Here is a 24,621-nt window from a genome sequence, read left to right as displayed (position 1 = left end):
GTCGTCTCCTTAAGTCTCAGTCCCCAGGTGTGTCTTGTGAAGAGGTGCGGAGCACTCTCCTCCCAAGTTGTCGGGTCATCCTGCACTGTTCCCGCCTCCTCTCCACTCTCCATGCTTGGGGATCTGGAGCGGGTCGTCTCCTTAAGTCTCAGTCCCCAGGTGTGCCTTGTGAAGAGGTGCGGAACACTCTCCTCCCAAGTTGTCGGGTCAGCCTGCACTGTTCCCACCTCCTCTCCACTCTCCATGCTTGGGGATCTGGAGCGGGTCGTACTTGCTCATCGCCTGAGCTCAGTCGCTCCTCATCTCCACTGCCTGCCCTCTCTTCTTCCGTCTCTCAGTCATCCTGCCCCTGTCCTTCCCTCCTGGCAAGCCGTCCCAAGCCCAAGGGGCCCGGGGCTGCCTCATCCTGCTCCTCCCCACGTTCCTCTGAAGCCAACGAGACTGCTCCCTTGACCTCCATCAGCCCCACCTCCCCCTCGTCCTCCACAGACTCAGGCTACAATGGACCCCATGAAATATGAGTAACATATGATTTGCTATAATATCTCCATCACCACCACAACCGTGGGGTGTAGCTTGGGCTGTGAGGGAGTGGCTGACTCAAAGTCACCCGGTGAGCTCTGTGGCTGAGAAAGAACTTGAACCTGGATCTCCTCAGTCTTGACCCCTTCAGTAATAATGAAGGAATCTCCCATGGGGGAATCCTGAGCGTCAATGTCCCAACACACCTGGAGGCCTCAACTTTCAGAAGGTATTCACAGATGTTGAAAGGCATCTGTCAACTTGGCCAAACAGGAATGGTATTTGCGTTTGGCTCTGCAATGTGACTCATTCATTAGAAGTAATTATTGTGGCAGCTTAGGTACTAGCTGCTGGTTTGTTATTTTGGAGCGTGTTCATATTATCTTTCCAAACAGGTGTTGCTGGCTTGCCCAGTTCTTGCAAGCTTGAGAACCAGAATTGGACAGAATGCATTATTTGCTGAAATGCCATTAAAAGTAAACAACTCTCTTATTCTAGTTTAGAAATCCAAAAGGGGTTGGTTTGCTGATTGATGACCAGCAACAACCATGAATTATCGTTCTGCCAGTAGCTTAGAAACAAGGTATTTTGGTGCCTCACAGTACTTAATAACAAGTACTTTGTGTAACATCAGTTAAACCTTCAGGCCAATCTGATACAAAAGGATGTCAATTTTGAGTGACTTGCCCAGCATGTTTTACTCTAGATTATTCTTATCTTGGTCTTTTTACATCAGAACTGGATGTTTTAGGTGATGCCTGATCTACTGCCAATTTGCATTAATGGCAGGATTCTAAACCTAGGCCTGCAAAGGTCCCAACGCTTGGGTTGGTGCTTTGATGTCCTGTAGTCATTTTTATAAACTACTAGCTGGTATTTATTTATTTACAAGGGGAAAATGTCTGGACCAAACATAATTTCTAATGTTGGATTTTCCCCCTTACCAGAGGGAGTCCCCTTGTGGAGTCCCGTGAAGCCATTACCATGGCAACTCCACTGCACTGTACTGTAGAAGCCATTTTACAGCAGTACAGTAAAAGCCATTTTAAGGCACAACAGACTGTATCTTAACAGAAAACACACCCCGAGGGGTTTTAGGGGTGTCTTACCCCCACAGTATTTGTTTCCAGAGAGAATGTCATGTACCAAGTTTGGTTGAAATTGCTCAAGGCATTTCAGAGTTATGCTGATGTTATGTTATATTTGTGCTGATAAATAAATAAAGGGGACTAGTATAGATAAATTTCAAGCTATTTAGCTCTCATCAGCTAGCCATACCCTTACTGGGATTCGAACCTGTGGTGTATTACATCTTAGCCGTCTTAGCCATTAAGCCACAGACCCTCCTCCTTATCAGCTGAAGCCAGGGAGGAAGGTATATATTTAGTGTCACAACCCCTGGTATGCCCCAATTATGGGAGGAAGCTAAGAGCTTCAATTATCTGTCAATCGGCTCGTCACAAGAGTCCATAACGATAGAAACCCTGTCGTGATGGACTCTTGTGACGAGCCGATTGACAGATAATGGAAGCTGTTAGCTTCCTCCCATAATTGGGGCATACCGGGGGTTGTGACACTGTGTGTGTGTGTATATATATATATATATATATATATATATATATATATATGTATATGTATATGTATATGTATATGTATATGTATATGTATATGTATATGTATATGTATATGTATATGTATATGTATATGTATATGTATATGTATATGTATATGTATATGTATATGTATATGTATATGTATGTATACAACCTGCATTTTCTTCTTTGGGTTGAGCAGAGTTGGCCCTGTCACTGAATAGGGTCAGGTAGCAATGCTAGGAGATATCAGCAAAGTGTTAAAAGAGGGCAGGGCTTGATGTGACCCATCTCCTAAACTACATTTGTGGCCTTGGGTTGGCCTGGATGATACTGGTCAGTTTTGAAGAAATATTGAATGGTCAGTGTGATGGTTAGCTTTATACATTGAGTGGCAGGCCACATCATCTTTTGCCTTAACCTGGTATGCAGCGTACATTTGTAGCAGTCCAATTGTGTTTTTTTTGGGGGGGGCATGGATAGTTCAACCTCTGTACAATCACTTCCTGTGTCATCAGATGTCGACTAAAATTATGGTCATCTTTGGAATATGCATTCAAGGAGTAATACAAACCATCCTCTGTAGCAGGGATGTCAAATTCAAGGCCTGCAGGCCGGATATGGCCCATAAGGTGCTTAGACCTGGCCTGTGGGGCTGCCCTGGAAACAGCGAAGGACCAGCCCATGGTGCCTCTGTCAGCGAAAGCAGAGCTCCATTTTCGGCTTCCTGCAGCCCTTTGTCAGCGAAAACGGAGGTCGGAATCCCGAAAAAAGTGATGTCAAGGTGGCCATGTCCCCTGGACATGCCCTCCGTCCACCGAAGTCAAACCCAATCCTGATGCACCGCTCAATGAAATGAAGAGCCGAGGTGGCGCGGTGGTTAAATGCAGCACTGCAGGCTACTTCAGCTGACTGCTAGATCAGCAGTTCAGTGGTTCAAATCTCACCGGCTCAGGGTTGACTCAGCCTTCCATCCTTCCGAGGTGGGTAAAATGAGGACCCGGATTGTTGTTGGGGGCAATATGCTGACTCTGTAAACCGCTTGGAGAGGGCTGAAAGCCCTATGAAGCGGTATATAAGTCTACTGCTATTGCTATTGCTATAGAAGTTTGACACCTCTGCCCCAGAGGTGGGTTGCTGCTGGTTCGCCCCGGATTGAGGGTATCGGTAGTGGCGGCAGTGGGAGGCTCCACCCCTGATGCTTCTGCGCATGCGTAGAAGTGTCACGCAATCGCATGAGCGTGTGCACGAGCGAACCGGTAGTAAAATAAATTGCAACCCACCACTACCCTGCTCTATAGAATTTATTCCATATTGTAGGCCCGGAGGGCTTTCTTGTGTAAAATCAAGTTCTATTTCACTAAGATCAGTGTTATATAAAATAGAATATTGTACCTACTTTTCTTCTCAAAGGAAATTAGCTGTTGGGAGGAACAAATACAGGTAATTTCTGACATGACCACAATTGAGCCCAAAATTTATGTTGCTAAGTGAGACATTTGTTGAGTTTAGCCCCAGTTTACGATCATTCTTGCCACAGTTGCTAAGTGAATTACTGCAGTTGTTAAGGTAGTAGCCCGGTTATTATGTACATCTGGCTTCCCCATTGACTTTGCTTGTCAAAAGAGGATCGCGTGATCCTAGGAGGCCAAACGTCATAAGTCAGTTGCCAAATGTCTCAATTTTGATCACATGACCGTGGAGATCCTGCGACGTAAATGTGAAAAATGGTCGCAAGTCACTTTTTCCAGTCATGTTGTAAGTTTGAGCGGTCACTAAATGAACTGTTGTAAGTGAGGAGTACCTGTATGGCAAACTGTGGAAGTTTCAGGATTAAGATACTTAATGATGATGAGTAAAATACGTTAGAGGTGGCCTATGTAAATTTATGGCACAATAAAAAGGGGCGTTCTTTTTAAATTGAACTTTGGTGGCTTCATCTGGTTTTTCTTGGCACAGTATGGATGACACTCTTCCTTCAGAATGCCTTTTTAAAAATCCCCAGTCTGGCCTATGTACAGGGGTCGTATTCAGCCAGTTCGGACTGGTTTGGGCAAACCGGTAGCTCCAAGGATCAGTTGGGGAGCGAACCGGTTTGCTCCAATGATCAGGTCCCCCCCCCTGCCCCTGCGATTTACTTACCTATATCCTCTCAGCTGATTCACGTGGCAGAGTGGATTGCCGTGCCTCAGCTGTGTTACTCCCCAAAAGTAACATGGAAAGTAAGTTTTGTTAAAACTGGTGACGCGCCTGTGCTCCCGCGTGAAGCAGGCAATCACTGAACCAGTTGTTAAACCGGAAGGATCCCACCACTGCCTACATATAGTTACTAACCCCAAAGGGACTAGTATCTGAATTAGTGGATTTACCTCTGCAGTAAAAGACTTGCTTTGAGGAAACAAAGAGCATTTTGGGAAAGAGAAATGACAGTAATTTGTCACCCAGGGGTCTCTTCATTTCCAAACTGCGGACACAGACGTTGTCCACATGGAGCATCATGATGTTTGTTCAGTCTTCCTGCATTCTTTACCTTCCAGATGTGTTAGACAATAAATCCCATCACCCCAGCCAGCATGCCAACGATGAGGCTGTAACCCAAAACATCTGGAAAGCAGAGGAAGTCGACCACATACCATAGCAGCTTCCTTTATTGCAGTGTTATTGGCCTGTGTAAAATACTCACCTTCTGAGTTTGTTTGCTTAAATGAAAGGACGTGTGTTCTTGGTATGCCTTGTGGGTACACAATGATGGTTGGTGATGTAATGCAGCTTTCGCCAACCATATGCTCTCTGTCTTGGACTTTTACTGGAGAATTGTAAAAGTTGAAACCCAATGAAGCACCTAGACTGGAAGAAGGGATCTTACACCTTGGATCTCTACAAATCTAGACATTTATTTTTTTAAATTAAGTTTTTTTATTTATTTTTTCAATATAAACATACATATTTTATGAACAGTGCATTGCCCGGGTCAACTCTTATTCAAACCATAATAAACAATAATCACATGAATAAATATGTATACTTCAAATCTTCCAACTTCTACAATATTGGTCTCTTTTCATAATCCTTTAGCATTTCCCCCACAATTCATTTAAACATAAATAGCATTTCTTTATGCCCTATATTTATTATCCCCAGCTAAATAATATCATTTAATATTTTAAAAAATTACTCATTATCCCATCATAGTTTCAATGTTCCGAATGTGTAGGGTTACTAATAATGCCAAATATTAACAATATTTAATAAATCCAGGGAATATATCTCAAAATTCCCATAGTTTCTAATCTTTACTATTTTAAATTCACAATATATTTTAACACACTGTAAATATTACTAATACAATTGAATTACCTAATCCTAAATTCCCATGTACTACTCTTTATTTATTGGGGTTATAATGAGTATATATTTTCTATTAATGTATATACTACTATCCGTAGGAATGGTTGCAAGAAAGTTTTCCATTTCTGTTTTAAGGATTTGGGGCAATTTAGACTGGGATAATGGCATGGAAAGAAAGGGATACAGATTCTTAAATACATTTTTTCCAATTTTGCATCTGTCAATCCATCTATCCAATTTATATTCAGCTCCGAGACTTCAAAATAGTGCAACGTAAGAACCCTGCCTCATTTTATTGTCACAGTGGTGATGTGGTGATTACATGTCTCACATTTATCATATTTTAAAACATTTATCTGATTTAGAAGATGGTTATGGAAACTATAATTCTCTAAAGGAAAGCTAATAGAGAGTTTTTAGGGGGAAAAAATCTTGATTAAATTTATGTACGTTTTTATGTATGCCAGGGAAGATTTCATACCAGAACTTTGTCAAGCAAATGCATCTTTCTTGAGACACCTTCCATAACTGAGTTCTTTCCAAATTCATCATGGTTCAGGCTAGCTGAGAACTTTGGAAGGTGTAGTCCCAATGCACCTGGAAGGTACCAGATTTACAAAGCAATAGCAATAGCAATAGCAATAGCAGTAGACTTATATACCGCTTCATAGGCCTTTCAGGCCTCTCTAAGCGGTTTACAGAGAGTCAGCATATTGCCCCCAACAATCTGGGTCCTCATTTTACCCACCTCGGAAGGATGGAAGGCTGAGTCAACCCTGAGCCGGTGAGATTTGAACCGCTGACCTGCTGATCTAGCAGTAGCCTGCAGTGCTGCATTTAACCACTGCGCCACCTTGGCACAAAGGCTGTTCCAAACAGATGATAGGGTGATAAAAAATTGTGTAGTTATTTCCTGCATATTCAACTAGAAGAAGAACAAGTGAAGGAAACGATGATAGCATGGGCAATTTTTTGGGGTTATACGATGGAATTAGAAAAATGGCAGCAATAATGAGAAAGTAACTATAAGTTAACAATGTCGACTGCATATAAAGAGAATTTGTACAAGATGTTTTACAGATGACATTTGTAAATGGAAATGCCACAAGACATCAGGGTCGTATTATCATATGTGGTGGACATGTGTAAAAGCCAAAAAATATTGGATAAAATATGTACATGGTTGGAGGAGATGATACAACAGAAACCTGAATTATTTTTGCTGGGCATTTTACCAGAAACTTATAGTAAAGAAAATGTATATTTGGTAATTCACATAATAACTGCAGCTAAGATTGTATTTGCACAAAATTGGAAAAATGAAGATATCCCCATGGATGAGAATGTGATTAGGAAAATATTAGAATGTGCAGAAATGAATAGGTTATCACTTCAAATTAAAGAGAAGGAACAATCTGATGATTATAACATATGGGAATTATTTAGCAAGGGTTAGAGAAAAAACATGAAAAGTGGAAAAAAGGAGAGGAGTGAAATAGAGAAAATGTTTTAACAAAGTTAAATAATTTAAGACGAGGATTGTTATAGTATTAGGTATGGTATGTATTAAAATTAGTATTAAGTTAAGAATAGATAAAATAATAAATATGGCTGCAAATTGTAATTGTTATTGTATAAAATATTTGCACAAAATATATGTACCCAGACAGCACACTGTTTAATGGAAGATGATGTTTGAATTAAAATAAAATTAAAGATTAAAAAAAAGAAAAGAAAGGCTGTTCCATGATACAGTACTGTAATTTATTTATTTTTTGCTGTCCATCTTGTTTGAGGTCAGTTTACAGCTGAAAGAGAAGGCAGGAGTGTTTCAAAGCAAATGACTAATTAAATCACTCAGCTGCCTGCCAACTAAAGCTTCAATATGAAAAAAAAAACCCAGAATAACTTCACTTAAATGAGGACAGTGAGATGGTGACAGCGACAGTTGTATGTGTTTTCTTGTTCCACTTGATTAATTCCGTCAATTGATGTTCCTGTTGTGAGACATAACTCTAAAAAGCAGCTTGCGAGATACACTTTCTCGTTTTCTAAATAAATCCCACTTTGTCTGAGAGGACAAAGTGGGATTTATTTAGATACTTTTTATGATTTGTTTTTCCAAACGTTTATGTTTAACCACGGTGCCATGAATCAGGGAGTGGTAACTTCTTATATTAATCAAAGAGACACAATCATAACTGATGGTACAGTTAAGACTTAAACTGAAGGGGCCAAAAGATGCAGTTCAGTTAAGAATCTTCCTTTTTATCAGTGGTGGGATTAATTTTTTTTTTTACTACCTGTTCTGTGGGCGTGGCTTGGTGGGTGTGGCTTGGCTTGGTGGGCGTGGCAGGGAAAGGATACTGCAAAATCCCCATCCCCTCCTAATCAGCTAGGACTCGGGAGGCAGAAAATAGATGAGGGTGGGGCCAGTCAGATGTAGTATTTACCGGTTCTCCGGACGACTCAAAATTTCTACTACTGGTTCTCCAGAACTGGTCAGAACCTGCTGAATCCCACCTCTGCTTTTTATATGTCTGTGGAGATTCTCAGTCATCCGGATCATGGTTGACCCAAAGGTGCTTTTTCAAGAGATGCCTAGACTTTCTGGGTTTTCTTTGAAGGAGTTTCACTTCTCATCCAAGAAGCTTCTTCAGCTTCCTTTAAATAGGTTGCCTTTCTGCATAAAATGACTTTAAATGGCTAAAATACCTGCATATACTGTATGTTTTATTGGTTCCACCACAAAACCGCGCCCGACTAAACCGCGTCGCTCACGTCATCAACAGGGCGACAACAGCGCAGAGACAGAAGCACGCTGTAAACCCTAAACCTAAAATTAACCCCTAAACCTAAACCTAACCCCCCTAAACCTAATCCTAAACCTAACCCCCCTAAACCTAATCCTAAACCTAACCCTAACCCTAACCCTAACCCTAACCCTAACCCTAACCCTAACCCTAACCCTAACCCTAACCCTAAACCTAACCCTAAACCTAACCCTAAACCTAAACCTAAACCTAACCCTTAACCTAACCCTAAACCTAAACCTAATCCTAATCCTTAACCTAAACCTAAACCTACCCCTAACCCTTAACCTAACCCTAAAGCTAACCCTAAAGCTAACCCTAAAGCTAATCCTTACCTTAAGTTGAATTGGCTTGCTTTCAAAGCGCTATTTAAAGCGCCCTTCTTTCTCCGCGCTGGCTGTTGATGACGTCAGCGACGCGGTTTAATCGGGCGCGGTTTAGTCGAGCGCGGTTTTGATGGGTTGCGGTTTTATCCATTCCCAACTACATTTTACAGTTCACAATGGAGATTGAATTTCCAGCTTGGCCTTTGTTTCAGGCCTATTTGGCTCATGACTAAAGCCATGACTAAGGTCTTAGTAGAAGATGGACACATAAAATGACATCAATCAATCACTCCCCTTTTTAAAAGCCTAGCTGCCACATAGTCTACAGTAAGTCTTCGACTTACAACAGTTCACTTAATGACCGTCCGAAGTTACAATGGCACTGGAAAAAGTGACTTATGACCGTTTTTCACTCTTACAACTGTCGCAGCATCCCCATGGTCATCTGATCGAAATTCTTCCGACCCTTGACTCATATTTTTGACTGTCACAGTGTCCTGGGGTCATATGTTCACCTTTCCCAACCTTCCGACAAGCAAATGGGGAAGCCAGATTCACTTAACAACCTAATTTAATCACTGCAGTGATTCACTTAGGAACAAGAAAGTTTGTTAATTCGCTCAACAAATGTCTCACTTGACCACAGAAATTCTGGACTCAATTGTGGTCATAAGCCGAGGACTACCTGTATTCTGTTGCTTGATTTAGAATTCTTAGTGATAGTGACTTTGAATTTTATTCTAATGGAATTATGTTTTTATGCTGAAAGGGTTCCAGAAATACAATCTGTACCGGCTATTGGGAGTTGCAGAGTTTCTTATGTCATGTCAGAACTTTAGTCACATATTTCCCACTTCCTGTTTGCTGCATTGTGATGTGTCTGCCCCAATGATTTTGATGTGTTTTTGTAGATATGGGGAGATAGCCAGGGAATAAAGAGGAATATTACTCAAGCGAATTATCTAGTAAAAATTGAAATATAACACACTGTTAATAATAGGGCAAGGCAGGGAAGTAGTTCAGGATTTGCCAGGGATTCAAACACACACACACACACACACACACACACACACACACACACACACACTTGGAAAAGTGTAGAACTGGCGGCAAGTAGAAAGATAGTAATTATTATGCTAGTTTATGGAGCAAAAACATCAAAGGAATGTGGAATACTGGGTTGAAGCCAACAGGATCAACAAGAAAATGTTACTTTCATGGTACCGGAAGGCTGAAAACATTTGAAATTGGCTTAATGCAATAAAAGAAATAAAATTCTACCAGCCCTATTATTTTGTATATATTTATAGCCTAATCCACCTACTTCGTTTCGGTTCCACCACAAAACCGCGGAGGACAAAATCGCGGTCGACGAAAGCGTGCATTTGACGTCATCACAGCGCGACGAAAACATCGCGCTGTGATCGAAAAATGTAAAAATAAAGCGAAAACCTTACCCTAACCCCCCCAAACCTAACCCTAAACCTAACCCTAAACCTAACCCTTAACCTAACCCTAAATCTAACCCTAAACCTAACCGTTAACGTAACGCTAAACCTAACGCTAAACCTAACGCTAACCCTTAACCTAACGCTAAACGTAACCCTAACGCTCTAAACCTAACTCTAACCCTTAACCTAACCCTAACCCTAACCCTAAACCTAACCCTTACCTTTATGTGAATCGGCTTGCTTTAATTTTAATTTTATTTCAATTTTTAATTTTTTCCGTCGCGCTGTGATGATGTTACATGCGCGCTTTCGTCGAGCGCGATTTTGTCCTCTGCGGTTTTGACGGGTCACGCTTCGTTTCATCTCCCCTCTACATTGGGCCCTTGTTCCCTACTTAAACCACAATCCAGCAGCCCCATTCTTCAGCTTGCTAAATCTTCTACACAACTTCACTCCACCCATCTTACTCAGTTGATTGCCTTATCACATCTTGAACTGCTTCCAAGATACCTATCACAACTTCTCCCCTTCTGCACAATATTTATCGTTCTGATTTGTACCCACACATCTTGCTCTTCGGGCTCAAAAATTTTGGTGCAGAGCAATCAAGGGTTCCACCACAAATCCGCAAAGCCCTTATCCGCGGAGACATAAGCGCGAAGACTAATTCACACCGTTCTAAGCGCTAAGGAAAAACGCGACCCTACCGCGATGACATAATCGTGGAGGGCAAAATCGCGCATTCCCAAGCACTCAGTACCCTAAACCTAACCCTAAACCTAACCCTAAACCTAACCCTAAACCTAACCCTAAACCTAACCCTAAACCTAACCCTAAACCTAACCCTAAACCTAACCCTAAACCTAACCCTAAACCTAACCCTAAACCTAACCCTAACCCTAAACCTAAACCTAAACCTAAACTTAACGCTAAACCTAACCCTAAACCTAACCCTAAACCTAACCCTAAACCTAACCCTAAAACAAACCCCTAAACCTAATCCTAACCCTTACCTTAATTGAAGTCGGCTTTCTGCCGTGGCGCTGTTTTAAAGCGCCCTTCTGTTGCCGCGCTGTTGTCGCGGCGGTGATGACGTCACGGCTTTAGCGCCGCGATTTTATCACCGCGATTTTGACTAGCGCGGTTTTGTCGTGCCACGCAATCAAGAACTTAGTCTAATCCAGGCATTACTAAAATTGTGACCCACATTTCGTTGCAAATGCCAGTGCCGGTGGGGAGTTAATGCTACGTATGGCTCTTCATACTGACACGGTGGCTCAGTGGCTGAGCTTGTCAATCGGAAGGTCGGCAGTTCAGCGGCTCGAATCCCTAGCACCGCATAATGGAGTGAGCTCCTGTTACCTGTCCTAGCTTCTGCCAACCTAGCAGTTCGAAAGCGTGTAAAAATGCAAGTAGAAAAATAGGAACTGCCTTTGGTGGGAAGGTAACAGTGCTCCGTGTGCCTTTGTTTAGTCATGCTGACCACATGACCACAGAGACGTCTTCAGACATCACTGGCTCTTCGGCTTTGAAACGGAAATGAGCACCGCCCCCTAGAGTCGGGAACGGCTAGCACATATGTGTGAGGGGAACCTTTACCTTTACCTTATATGGCTCTTCAAGAAGCATGAGGGTCTGTTTTGACAGATCATTTGACCTCTGCTTCGCAAGATACCTTCTCACACCAAGCAAAGAAATTCAGTACTTGATGGCTTTGTATCAATGAGTGGAAGTATTCAAACTCCATGGTAAAATAATTATCGCGGAGATTTGAAGCACTGTGAATGAATTAGTTAAGTGGAATCTGTTACCAGCTTCTTAATGTGAAGGGTTTTAATTGACTCCACTTTCAACCAGTGGAATCCTCCCTTTGCCAGAGTGAACATTCCAGTTACACAACAGTGATGACTGCAGTTTCTGTTTTCAATATCAGAGCTCCACTGAAATCTGGTTAGCAGTAGAGTCTTCCTTTCCTTTTTTTTAAAAAAAAGGATAGCTTAAAATATGAAAGCAATCGTTTTCTGCGAGAGCCTAGGGCTTCCAAGCTGAAAATGAGAGGAACAACACAAGCGGCATTAGAATTTGAATATAAACTGGATTGAAATCCTGAAGGCATATGGAGTTTAAATGCTGGAAATAAAATACAAAACCTCCTGAATACTCTGAGGCCAAATTTATTGAAAGCTTGGCTGGTTTCAAGCACTCTACAAGCTGCCAAAAGTGGGGTTTGGGATCCTATTTATCCTGCTGGCTGCCAGAACAAAACAGAGATTTGAGAGAATCCAGTCTTTATTGGCAGGATGTTATAGCCTAGAGAGTCTCTGTTTTTGCCTTGAGCGGGGAGGCATGGCAATCTCTGTCCAATCTGAGAAGAAGCCCACAAGATAGGAGAGAGGGCCCCAGGAAGAGGTAACAGATCTCCCCAGCAGTAATCCATGAGAACAGAGCTGGAAGGGACCTTGGAGGTCTTCTAGTCCAACCCTGTGCTCAAGCAGGAGACCCTCCTTCCCAGTGTCAGAAGAAATATCCTTCCGGGTTCAGTTCCAAGTGGGGGAAAAGACACTGGATTTGTGGAAATTGCTTGGAAAGAAGGGCTATTGATGGATAGAATCCCATGGTTTGAGATCCTGGGCAAAAAAGGTAATAGCACGCTCCCCAAGATTGTGCAGGCGATCTCAAAGAGGGTTAGTGTGGATTCAGCAATTGCAAAGAAGGCATATTAATATAGTCACATAGGCGTCTTTCACAAATAATGCTATGTCAGATTTTTAAAATTATGGTTGGTTAAGCAAGCCGTAATGGGCGAGTTCATCCACCCCACTAGTAAATGAATCAAGTTCTGGTTTGACCATGGGGTTCTGCAGGGCTTAGAAGGAACCAGTTTAGCCAGGATTCAACTTAGCGTGGAGAAGCTCCTATCTGCATGCATGGTCTTTAAAAGAACTTCCTCATATCTCAAACATGGCTGCAATCGCTCAGCCTGGACACTTCACAAAGTTTTATAATCTCTGCACTTCAGTGGTGGTATTCAAATAATTCAACAACTGGTTCTCTACCCTAATGACCAGCTGGGTAGGCATGGCTTGGTGATCATGTGACTGGATGGGCATGGCCAACTCAACGTCACTCACGTCGATGGGTGCTTCACCATAGTTGTTATAATGTAATAAGGGTTAACCATAGAGGGTGTGCATAAGCGCACCAGCGTGCCTACCATCCCTGTCCTACTGTCCCATTTATATGTACTCTTTTTATTTGTTTATGGCTATGTTTTGCTTATTCATTTATTTGTGCCATTTTTTCATGCTTTCATACTTGTTTCCTTGTACTTGTTGACAAATATAAACAAACAAACAAACAAACCAGAGAAGCAATTTCTGTAATCAGGGCAATAAAGGTTAGACTAGAAACAACACCAGATTATTTCCTTCCTGCCTTCCTTACAGGATTAGCCCTATAAAGTGAGGAAAAAACCAAAATGAGATTTCTTCCAACAACTGGTTCTCCGAACTGCTTAGAAAGTTAGCAGCTGGTTCTCCTGAATAGGTGCGAACTGGCTGAATCCTACCACTGCTGCACTTGTACCCTGCTTCCCTGAAAATAAGCCCTTCCCGAAAATATTGCAACACAGCAGCAGCCATGAGGTGACCATGCTCACTGCCTCCTGCACCTCAAAAATAATAAGACCTCCTCAAAAATAAGGCCAAGCGCTTATTTCGGGGGTCAAAAAACCCTGTCTTATTTTCAGGGAAGCACAGTAACATTTGAAGAAGTTCCATTGAAGCTCCTCTCTCGAAACCTGGACCTTACCAGAGACATTGTTTTTCAACCAAATCATATTTCTCGTCCTGGAAAGCTTTGGGTCTTTCATTGTCATGCAGAGGTGGTACTGTTGGAAGTGAAAAATACTTTAAATATAGCAATAGAAATAGCACTTAGGTTAAGGGTTAGGGTTAGGTTTAGGGTTAGGTTAAGCGTTAGGGTTAGGTTTAGGGTTAGGTTAAGGGTTAGCATTAGGTTTAGCATTAGGTTAAGGGTTAGGTTTAGGGTTAGCTTTAGGGTTAGGTTAAGGGGGGTTAGGTTTAGGTTTAGGGGTTAATTTTAGCTTTAGCGTTCGCAGCGTGCTTTTTTCGTCGCACTATGATGACGTCAGCTACGCGGTTTCGTCGAGCGCGCTTTAGTCAAACACGGTTTTGTGGTGGAACCGGAATTTCTGCCCCCCTCTGACCCACATAAAAAGACCCCGAAGTGGGAGACTCTCTGCAGCAACACAAACGTTCATTGCACGTATCTGTCCCAGGGGCCGTAGTTTGAGGAGCTCTGATTAAGTGTGATATAAAAAATGCAAATAATTTTTCTGCGGACCACCAAAATTTTGTCACGGACCACCAGTGATCCACAGACCACCAGTTGGTGACTGCTGCTCTGGGAGACAGTGGAGGACAGGTCTCCCGGCATGCTATGGTCCTTGGGGTTGTGAAGAATTGGACACAAATTAGCGACTAAACAATAATAACCAATAGATGGGGACAGATCTGATGCAGGATAGCATAGCTTCGGATATCAACAAACCTCTTAAACTCTACAGAATGGCTTTTAAGATCTACCATCTATTTTCTTTTCTATTTTCTGTTTCCTTTCTCTTCTCACTTAAGATCAGTCAAGATCTCCATCCCCTGGGCTTCTCTCCTGGTCTTATCTGTTCAAGGTTTCCTACTTGGTGTAACTACATTTAAATCTTCAATCAGTTGTGAGCATAGACACATCCCTGAAGTTATTCACGAAGATCTTTAACCCCGTAGGTTGAGTGAATAGAATGCAGATTTGATCTTCTGTAGGTAGGCCGAGAGCTCCCGATTCCACCTAAGTTTTAAATTCTGTGAGGAAATAATTGAAATGCTTTCCTCATGAGAAATTCCAAACTAATAACTCTTCCAATTTTCTTTAGAACCACTGCATTTGAAATTCATTTTTTCTTTAGAAATTAAATTTACATCTGTACACACTGTTCTCGTATTTCACTTACATTAGCTCAGCAGACCTGATAAAACTTTGTTATAGGTTATTGTACGGCAGCACCTTATTATAAATGGGAGTGACTGAGGACGAAAGATGTGTTCTAATAAAAAATGGCAATTATTAAGTCAAGCATCAAGAGTACACCAAATTGCCTATCCCTGTTTGAAAGGCATTTCTGTGTTCTTCTTCAGCTAGCTGTTTCTGGCAGTAAATGTAGCATCCAACTATCAGGATCTTTCATATGACTCCTGTGAAGTTTCTGTGTTTTGATCAGTAAGCAGTTGGAATTTTATGATCCTTCCATATCAAGCTAAAAATCTCAGAGTATTGTAGATAGTCCTGGGTATCAGATGCAAAGGTCTTGTTGTGGCCTGCCAGTGGCCAACAGAGCTGGCAGCAGATTCGGACAGTGAGGAGGTTGAGGAGGAACATGGGCCAGTCCTGGAGTCTGGGGAAGGCTCTGATAAGGGTTGGAGGCAGAGAGGGGGCCAGAGCCATATGCCAGTTATCAGCTGCCTTCAGAGTCAGACTTCAGTGAGGCAGAAGAACAGCCGGAGCCTGTTCCCAGTGTGTGCATTTGCAAAATTGCCAGACGAGGGGAACAGCTAAAGAACAGGGGTCGTCTTGGGAGTAAGGCCACAGGTGGACATTGAATGGCCCTTCCCAGAGGAAATAAAAGAGGAGCAAAAGGGGAGTGGAGTTTGCAGGAGACAATTAGTTCGCTTAATTGGTTTGTGATTCTCTCCTTGCCAAGTTTTGCAGATATTGGCCTGGCAGCTCTCCAAGCCAGGTAAGGTTTGTGACTGTAAATCCTCCCTTGAAAGACTTTGCTGGATGTAAATGAGCAGAATTCACAGTAAATTAATAAAAGGGTTTTTTGTCAGGACAAGGAGTTTGCTTCATGCTCTTGGGAAGCCTTGGTCAGAACAGGTCTATGCAGAGGTAATCCATTTATGCATTTATTGCAATGTAATACAGGTAGTTCTCGACTTACAGCCATTTGTTTAATGACTGTCTGAAGTTACAATGGCACTGAAAAAGGTGACTTATGACTGTTTTTCAAACTTACGACTGTTGTAGCATCCCCATGTCTCATGTGATTTATATTCAAATGCTTGACAACCGACTCACATTTATGACGGGCCCCAAGTCACGTGATCCTCTTTTGCGACCTTCTGACAAGCAAAGTCAATGGGGAGACCAGATTCACTTAACAACCACGTTAGTAATTTAACAAATATGACAAGAAAAGTCATAAAATGGGGCAAGGGTCGCTTAACAAAATTCTCGCTTAGCAACATGAATTTTGGGTTCCATTGAGGTCGTACGTTGAGGACTATCTGTACAGGTAATCCTTAACATACAAGCATATTGGAGCCTGCCATTTATGTGATAATTGTAAAATGTGTTTATGATCCGTGTTTATTGTCTGCTTTTGTGCAGTGGATGTACACGGCAGTCATAAAGTGAACACAGTGAATATTAAACAAACCCATTATTCACTTACGGTGAATAATTTTCAATAGTGCTACCGTGTTTCCCCGAAAATACGACATGTCCTGATAATAAGGCCATGCCGCATTTTTCTGGTGGGCAAAAATATAATGTACAAGTTGTTGTTTACACCACTAAGTTGGAATCACAAAAAGTGCATTGTTACAACTTACATGGAATCCAGAACAAGTGTCTGAAGAGCTTATTCTATATGCAAGACAGAAAGGGTCATGGGGAGTGCTTGACATAATCCAAATGAAATCTCTCAGCTTCGTTTCTAACACAGATTCAAGATTCTGTCAGTGGAGATTCTCAGTCATCCAGGTCATGGTTGTCCCAAAGGTCCTTTTTCAGGAGGCAACTGGGCTCTCTTGTTTTTTTTCTTTTGAAGACATTTTGCTTCTCATCACAGAAGCTTCTTCCGCTCTGACAGGATCCATTCCCCATTATCCTGAAGAAGCTTCTCGGTTGAGAAACAAAATGTCTTCAAAAGAAGAAAACAAGAAAGCCCAGTTGCCTCCTGAAAAAACACCTTTGGGACATTCAAGATTCAGGGTACTTATTGATTTAGGCCAGGGGTTGGCAACCTTAAACACTCAAAGAGCCACAAAGGTCTTAACCGGAAGCCCCCAGTTCAATTCTGGAGCTGACTGAAAGTCTGGTTCCCACACCATAGAGTCTCCTCCTAGTGCAATGTCCTTTTTCCTCTGCCGACCGGAAATCCAGTTCCCCCACCATAGAATCTCCTAGTGCACTGTCCTTTTCCTCTGCTGACCAGAAGTCCGGTTCCTCCACCATAGAATGTCCTCCTAATGCAGTGTCCTTTTTCCTCTGCCAATGGGAAGTCCCCTTCCCCCTCCCATAGAGTCTCCTCTTAGTACAGTGTCCTTTTTCCTCTGCCAACTGGAAGTCCGGTTCCCCCACCACAGAGTCTCCTCCTAGTGCAGTGTCCTTTTTCCTCTGCCGACAAGAAGTCTAGTTCCCCCACCATAGAGTCTCCTTCTAGTGCAGTGTCCTTTTTCCTCTGCCGACCAGAAGTCCAATTCCCCCACCATAGAGTCCCCTTCTAGTGCAATGTCCTTTTTCCTCTGCCAACCAAAAGTCCAGTTCCCCCACCATAGAGTCTCCTCCTAGTGCAGTGTCCTTTTTCCTCTGCCGACCAGAAGTCCAATTCCCCCACCATAGAGTCCCCTTCTAGTGCAATGTCCTTTTTCCTCTGCCAACCAAAAGTCCAGTTCCCCCGCCATAGAGTCTCCTCCTAGTGCAGTGTCCTTTTTCCTCTGCCGATGAGAAGTCTAGTCCCCCCGCCATAGAGTCTCCTTCTAGTGCAGTGTCCTTTTTCCTCTGCCGATGAGAAGTCTAGTCCCACCGCCATAGAGTCTCCTTCTAGTGCAGTGTCCTTTTTCCTCTGCCGACCAGAAGTCCAGTTCCCCCACCATAGAGTCTCCTCCTAATACAGCGTCCTTTTTCCTCTGCTGATCAAAAGTCTGGTTCTCCCACCATAGAGCCTCCTCCTAGTGCAGTGTCCTTTTTCCTCTACCTGTCCTAACCAAAAGCCCTATCAATTGTGGAGCCGACCGGTAACAGGGAGCCACAGCAGAGGGATGAAAGAGCCGCATGCAGCTCCAGCGCTACGGGTTGCTTATCCCTGATTTAGGTCCATGTCTACCTTTCCCAAGCAAATATATATATAAAACCTTACATTTTCTTTTCTTTTTCTTTTTCCCTCTGCAGTTACCTGGCTGATCAGTGCTGGAATGGCGGCTTCATCTACTTGATCATGTTGCGCCGAATCAAGCGCAAGGCCCCACTTCCTCCATCAAATGGCAACAACAGTAAGAGCACCGAACCCAAAGCCAGGCCTACCTCTGAGCCCAGTGGGAAAACCACTCAAAATGGCAAAAGGACAAGAAAGTTTGGGGTCATTACCAGAACTGTTTCAGGTGGTAAGGACAGTAAGAGTACCTCCAGAACAGATCAGGAGAATGGACATTGCACCCTGGATGGGTTGCATTCAGAGGCACCCAAAACAGAGAACCAAGCGGACGATCAGCTTCTCACGGAAGACTTCCCTTTTCCAGGAGATCATTACCGCTCCCGTCTTTCAGAAGGAGGCATTCTAGACCTAAACTCCAGTGAAGCATCCTTACAGGTAAAGACTTTGAGAGCTTTCAGTACTTGGGTACCAGAAATATTTTCTTACAAAAAAAAAAAGAGAGATAGTGTTCCTTTAATATTTAAACCTTCTTTGAATATTTAGTTGTGTGCAGTACAGGAAAAGATTAAAATGGTCCATTGAGCCATGGTGGTGCAGTGGTGAGAATGCAGTACTGCAGGCTACTTCTGCTGCCTGCCGGCTGCCTGCAATTTGGCAGTTCAAATCTCACCAACCTTCCATCCTTCCAAGGTGGGTAAAATGAGGACCCAAATTATTGGGTGCAATAGGCTGACTCTGTGAACAGCTTAGAGAGGACTGTAAAGCACTGTGAAGCAGTATATAAGTCTAAGTGCTATTGCTATTGCTATTCTGGCCTGGGAGGTCTGCGAGTTGAAGTCCACACATCTTAAACCTCCAAGGTTGAGAAACACCGCTCAAATGAATCAATTCAAGACTAGGATGCTTGAGTGTTAAAGCAACCACATCTTCACAGTAAGACTGTTTCAAATACCTTCTTCAGTTATTTCTGCATTTATGTCTATATAGATATTTCACATTGCTGATGGTTCCAGTGGAAATGTGCTCTGTATATATATGAAGACAACATGGAAGGGTTTTAAAGTATCAGGAACCTTCTGGAGGATGTGGCTGCTTTAATGCTTTTAAGATTAGGGGCTTTCCTTGTACTAGTGTACTTCACAAAGTGCCAATGCACTGCCTATTGTATTCTGGACTGGAACTTCAGAATTTCCCCTCCACAAGTAAACATTAAAAATCCAAGCATGCTATTTGAAAAAATAATTTTTGGCAGAGTGAGCAAGGCAGGAGGCCGTTTCCCTAGACTTAATCATTGTATAAACTTGTGTGTTTAATGTACATCATTAGTGCCAAGTTGGTGGCAATAAGAGGCAAGCTGTTGAGGCTAAGAGCTGAAGTGTTGTGTGTTTGAGGTGAAATATTGAATATTGAAATGTTGAATGCTAAACATGAAGCTTTCAGCTTAGTTAACGCTCAAAACAAAACTGAACTGAGAGCATGGAAAGAATTCCCGCCACGATTCTGCAGGCTGTTTACAAATATCCAAAAACCCAGTTGCATTTTCGCAGTTTCTTAAGATTAGGTTTTTTATGTGGCTTAACTCGATGTACTTAACTCGATGAGACTCAATGTCTCATATGACTCCAGAAAATATATTAAGCATATGGGACAATTCCAGCTGATCAGAATGTAGCTACATGTGCCAGTCCGGGCCCATTTTGCAGATCTGCAGTGCAGGGACTAAATATACCGATAGAGCAGTTCAATTAGGCATTGATGAATATTTTCAGATCTTCACTGGGATACTAGCTTCATGCTGGAATTCTCATTAGTTTTCCTTAACAAAAGCGAGTGGGCTTTATTTGTTTTCCATGTGTGAGAGGGTGGAGGGACACCTGCTGAGAGCACAAAACCTGATGAATCTTCATGATTGCAGGGGAGAGATCTTGCAAACCAAGAGTTGAAAACGTTGGCATAGCTGTTTGCAAACCAAATGAGCTCCAGGGAATACTATTCCATCAGCACTCAAGCTCCTGAAATAACTTCCTTGGCAAGACCTTTAAACTTTCTTCAGGGTTATCGCAACCACCTGAACAAATATAATCACCCTTTGTTTTTCAAATTATTTAGAAACACTTTTTTGCCTGGACTAATTTTCTTTTTGTTTTCCAAAGTGGGTTCTCCTCACTTGCTCATACCTTATTTTTGCCTTCATCTAAGCTAAAGTTCATCTGTGACCTTATTAATCTATAAGCACTCAACCGTAGATACTACATGGAGCAGACCGACAAGAAACAGCACATCAGTATTTATAAAATACCTTTTCCTGTGTCAGAAAGCACCTCCAGGGATACTGGTTCATCCAAAAGTACAAACCTGTAGGAGTAAAAATAGGTTTATTCTTCTTATTCATCTTCTGAATAAAAAGTTTTACTCACATGTTCATACCTGTTCCACCTGCTCTTATTGACAAGGCTGGGTTAGAAGAATCAAATTCTGGGATGTCCATCATCTATGATACCTTGTTTTATATTATGGCTGCTTATTGCTGTGGTTAGTTGCGAAGTCATGTCTGACCCATTGCGAACCCATGGACAACATTCCTCCAGGCCTTCCTGTCCTCTACCATCCTCTGGAGTCCATTCAAGCTCACACCTATTGCTTTGGTGACTCCATTCAGCCACCTCATTCTCTGTCGTCCCCTTCTTCTTTTGCCCTCAATCTTTGCCAGCATGAGGCTCTTCTCCAGTGAGTCCTTCCTTCTCATTAGGTGGCCAAAGTATTTGAGTTTCATCTTCAGGATCTGGCCTTCTAAAGAACAGTCAGGGTTGATCTTCTCTAGGACTGACTGGTTTGATCGCCTTGCAGTCCAAGGGACTCACAGGAGTCTTCTCCAGCACCATAGTTCAAAGGTCTCCATTCTCTGGCATTCAGCCTTTCTTATGGTCCAAGTTTCACAGCCATACATTGCAACTGGGAAAACCATAGCCTTGACTATAGGCACTTTTGTTGACAGGATGATGTCTCTGCTTTTTAATATTCTGTCTAGATTTGCCATAGCTTTCCTCCCCAGGAGCAAGCGTCTTTTAATTTCTTGGCTACAATTCCCATACATTTTTTTTTACTCTCCAGTGAGACTTAATTGGTCCCTCATACATTGTCAAGTGTCACCTTGACAGTTTTCTTCCCTCTCCTACTTCTTTCCACTAAAACAGGGAGTGTCAAACTGGCGGCCCGCAGGCCGGATGCGTCACACACAGGACACCTATCCACCCAAGCTCCGCGAAGGGAAAAATGTTGCAATATATCACATGACGGCAACGTGATGCGGCAAGTTTGACACCCGTGCACTAGAACATCATTATCTTATCCAGTTTAGAAGAGTGCTTTTAGTTGTTTTGAAGCCATGTTTTATTTTCAAGACCTTTTATGTGTCTTCTTCAAAGTCAACATTCTCTATAGGGCAGAGGTCTCCAACATTGGCAACGTTAAGACTTGTGGACTTCGGCTCCCAGAATTCTGGGAGTTGAAGTCCACAAGTCTTAATGTTACCAAGGTTGGAGACCCCTCCTATATGGTATATAAGATGAAATCTTTCTTCCTGCTTTTTGCGCTGCTTTAGATGAGCTTATATAACCTGTCTTTTATAAGTGCCTTTTCATATATATGCCTCACGTAGAACTACATATGTATTCTAGTTATTCTTTTAGAGCTGCCCAATTCAACCAAGATAACTCTGGATGGGTCACAAAAAATTCAACAAAACCCACCACACAAAAGAATACAAAGCCACACTTCTACAAACAATAAAAAAATAAAATGGTGATCCTAAAAGAAATAACATCAACATCCAACTAGGGCTCCAGCAAATCACAAATAAAGGCTCATGAAAAGAGCCATGTCTCACAGGCTTCCTGAAGACTAGGACACTTGGTCCCACTGCATGTCAGGAGATAGAGACCACCCCCAAAAGGCATACGTAACAGAATATAACAGAACAACAGAGTTGGAAGGGACCTTGAAGGTCTTCTAATCCAACCACCAGATCAGGCAGGAAACTGCATACTATTTCCGACAAATGGTTGTCCAATCTTCTATATATATATATAAAAACGGCTGTGTGTGTGTGAATGTTCCAGCACAACTCTGGAACGCCTTGATCAATTTCAACCAAACTTGGTACCCAGATGACTTACTCTCTGGAAAAAAATACTGTCAGGGTAAAACAGCTCTAAAACCCCTTGGGGTATGTGTTCTGTTAAGATACAGCCTGTTGTGCCTTAAAATGGCTTCTACTGTACTGTCGTAAAATGACTTCTACTGTACAGCGCTGTGGAGTTGCCATGGTAATGGCTTCACAGTAATTAGAAATTACGTTTGGTCTGGACATTTCCCCCCTATAAATAAATACCTGGGCAATGCCAGGTTATCGGCTAGTCTCTTCTATTTAAAAAAACCCCTCCAGTGTTAGTACATTCACAACTTCTGGTTGGCAAGTTGTACCACTGATTAATTGTTCTGTCAGGACATTTCTCCCTAGTTCTAGGTTTCTTCTCTCCTTGGTTAGTTTCCATCCATTGCTTCTTGTCCTGCTTTCAGGAGCTCTGGATACTTCCTGGGGTCTATCAGATTAGAATTACTGAATATCTGAATCACCAAAGGAGAACGTGGACCTTTAGAAAGAAGGACAAATGGAGGCGGGGAGAAGAGAACACATTAACTTTTTAACTATGTTGGCATCTGCAAGAAAAATTACAGTGGAAAACTGCAACAACACAAAATAGAGAGGCCTGCATGTATATGAAATGACTTGCTGGAGTCAGACTAGTTTTTCAATCCCAGGAATGTGCTACAGCTGGTTAGGAGGCAAAAGCTTTCAGCGTGTCACTGATTAAATCTTTTCAGGTAGAGATAGCTGGTAGATATTTTTAAAAAAACAAAAGCAGACAATGCTTGATTTTAACACTATGCCTCCCAGAGGGTTCACCGACAAAAGGGTGCCCGACAAAACCGCGGTGACAAAACCGCGAGTTCTAAACCGCGCTGATGAATGAGCACTGAAGCGCGCCGACAACAGCGCACCGACAGAAGCGCGCTCTAAACCTAACCCTAAACCTAACGCTAAACCTGACCCTGACCCTAACTCTTACCTTAACTTAAATCGCGCTTCTGTCGGCGCGCTGTTGTCGGCGCGTTGATGACATCGCGGTTTTCACGCTGCGGTTTTGTCTGCGTGCTTTTGTCGTGCGCGCATTTGTCAGGTCACGCTCCCGGAGAGAGGATATGAGGACAAAAAAGGAGGACATGTTCTCCTTTTTCTGGTAATCCTTTATAGTACTGTGTTTCCCCGAAAATAAGACAGGGTCTTGTTTCCTTTTAACTCCTGAAATAAGAGCTTGGCCTTATTTTGGGGGAGGTCTTATTATTTTTGAGGTGCAGGAGGCGGCGAGCGGGGTCACCTCATGGCTGCTGCTGTGTTGCAATATTTCCAGGGAGAGCTTATTTTGTGGGGAGGGCTTATTTTAGCGCATGTGCTCAAAAGCCCGATTGGGCTTATTATCTGGGGAGGTCTTATTTTTAAGGAAACCGGGTAGATTTCTCATTGTTTGAGTGAAGAGATCTGGAACATGCCTTCCCTATCAGAGCATAGAGGCGAGGAAGATTAGGGATGTAAAATTGATAACCAGCATTGTGAATTGCATTTGGAAGCTGCCTGAGAATCAGTGCAGCTCACCGGGTAGTGGCACCAGGGGTGGGTTTCAACTGGTTCGTGGCGGTCCCTGCAAACCGGTTGGTCGGCGAACCCGGAAGTAAGTAACTTCCGGGAACGGCGACGGGCCCACCTGCCCACCCGCGCTCCTTACCTGGTTTTGACGAGTTCTGCGCTTCCATGCATGCGCAGGACGCATACAGCGCCTGCGCGATCCTCCAGGAGCAGCTGGAGCATCGCACAGACGCTAGTACGCATGTGTGCGCCGCGTGCGTGCACGAGGATGCCACCGGCCCCGTTCCAACCGAACCGGTTGGAACGGGGCGAGAAACCCACCCCTGAGTGGCACCATACAGACTTAGTAAGAAGCATCCTTAAACATGAGTCACTGGTGCGGGGCAGCCACCAAAAAAGCTAATAAAATACTTGATTGTATAAACAGAGGCATAGAATCAAAATCACATGAAGTATTAGTAACGCTTTATAAAACCTTAATAAGATGACATCTGGAATACTGCATCCAATTTTGGTCACCACATTATAAAAAAGATATTGAGGCTTTGGAAAAAGTGCCAAGAAGAGCAACCAAGATGATTAAAGGCCCGGAGACTAAAACATGTGAAAAACAGTAGAGAAAAGAAGGACTAGTG

The 24,621-nt window shown here is 42.8% G+C and overlaps 1 protein-coding gene across 4 annotated transcripts in view; it reads left to right on the top strand.

The window, feature by feature from the left end:
* PDZD2 (PDZ domain containing 2) overlaps positions 1–24,621 on the top strand; it is a 249,938-nt gene that overhangs the window by 124,223 nt on the left and 101,094 nt on the right. For all 4 annotated transcript variants that reach the window (XM_087715376.1, XM_087715377.1, XM_087715378.1 and 1 more), the window contains exon 2: positions 18,300–18,717. In XM_087715376.1, the coding sequence (XP_087571502.1) occupies positions 18,300–18,717 (418 nt within the window). The remainder of the gene's footprint in view (positions 1–18,299; positions 18,718–24,621) is intronic.

Source organism: Thamnophis sirtalis, unplaced genomic scaffold (genome assembly GCF_051295495.1).
Source record: "Thamnophis sirtalis isolate CommonGarterSnake01/CBP01778 unplaced genomic scaffold, rThaSir2_p1.2 scaffold_5, whole genome shotgun sequence".
Classification (NCBI taxonomy): Eukaryota; Metazoa; Chordata; class Lepidosauria; order Squamata; family Natricidae; genus Thamnophis; species Thamnophis sirtalis.
This window is presented reverse-complemented; position numbering and strand designations above follow the sequence as displayed.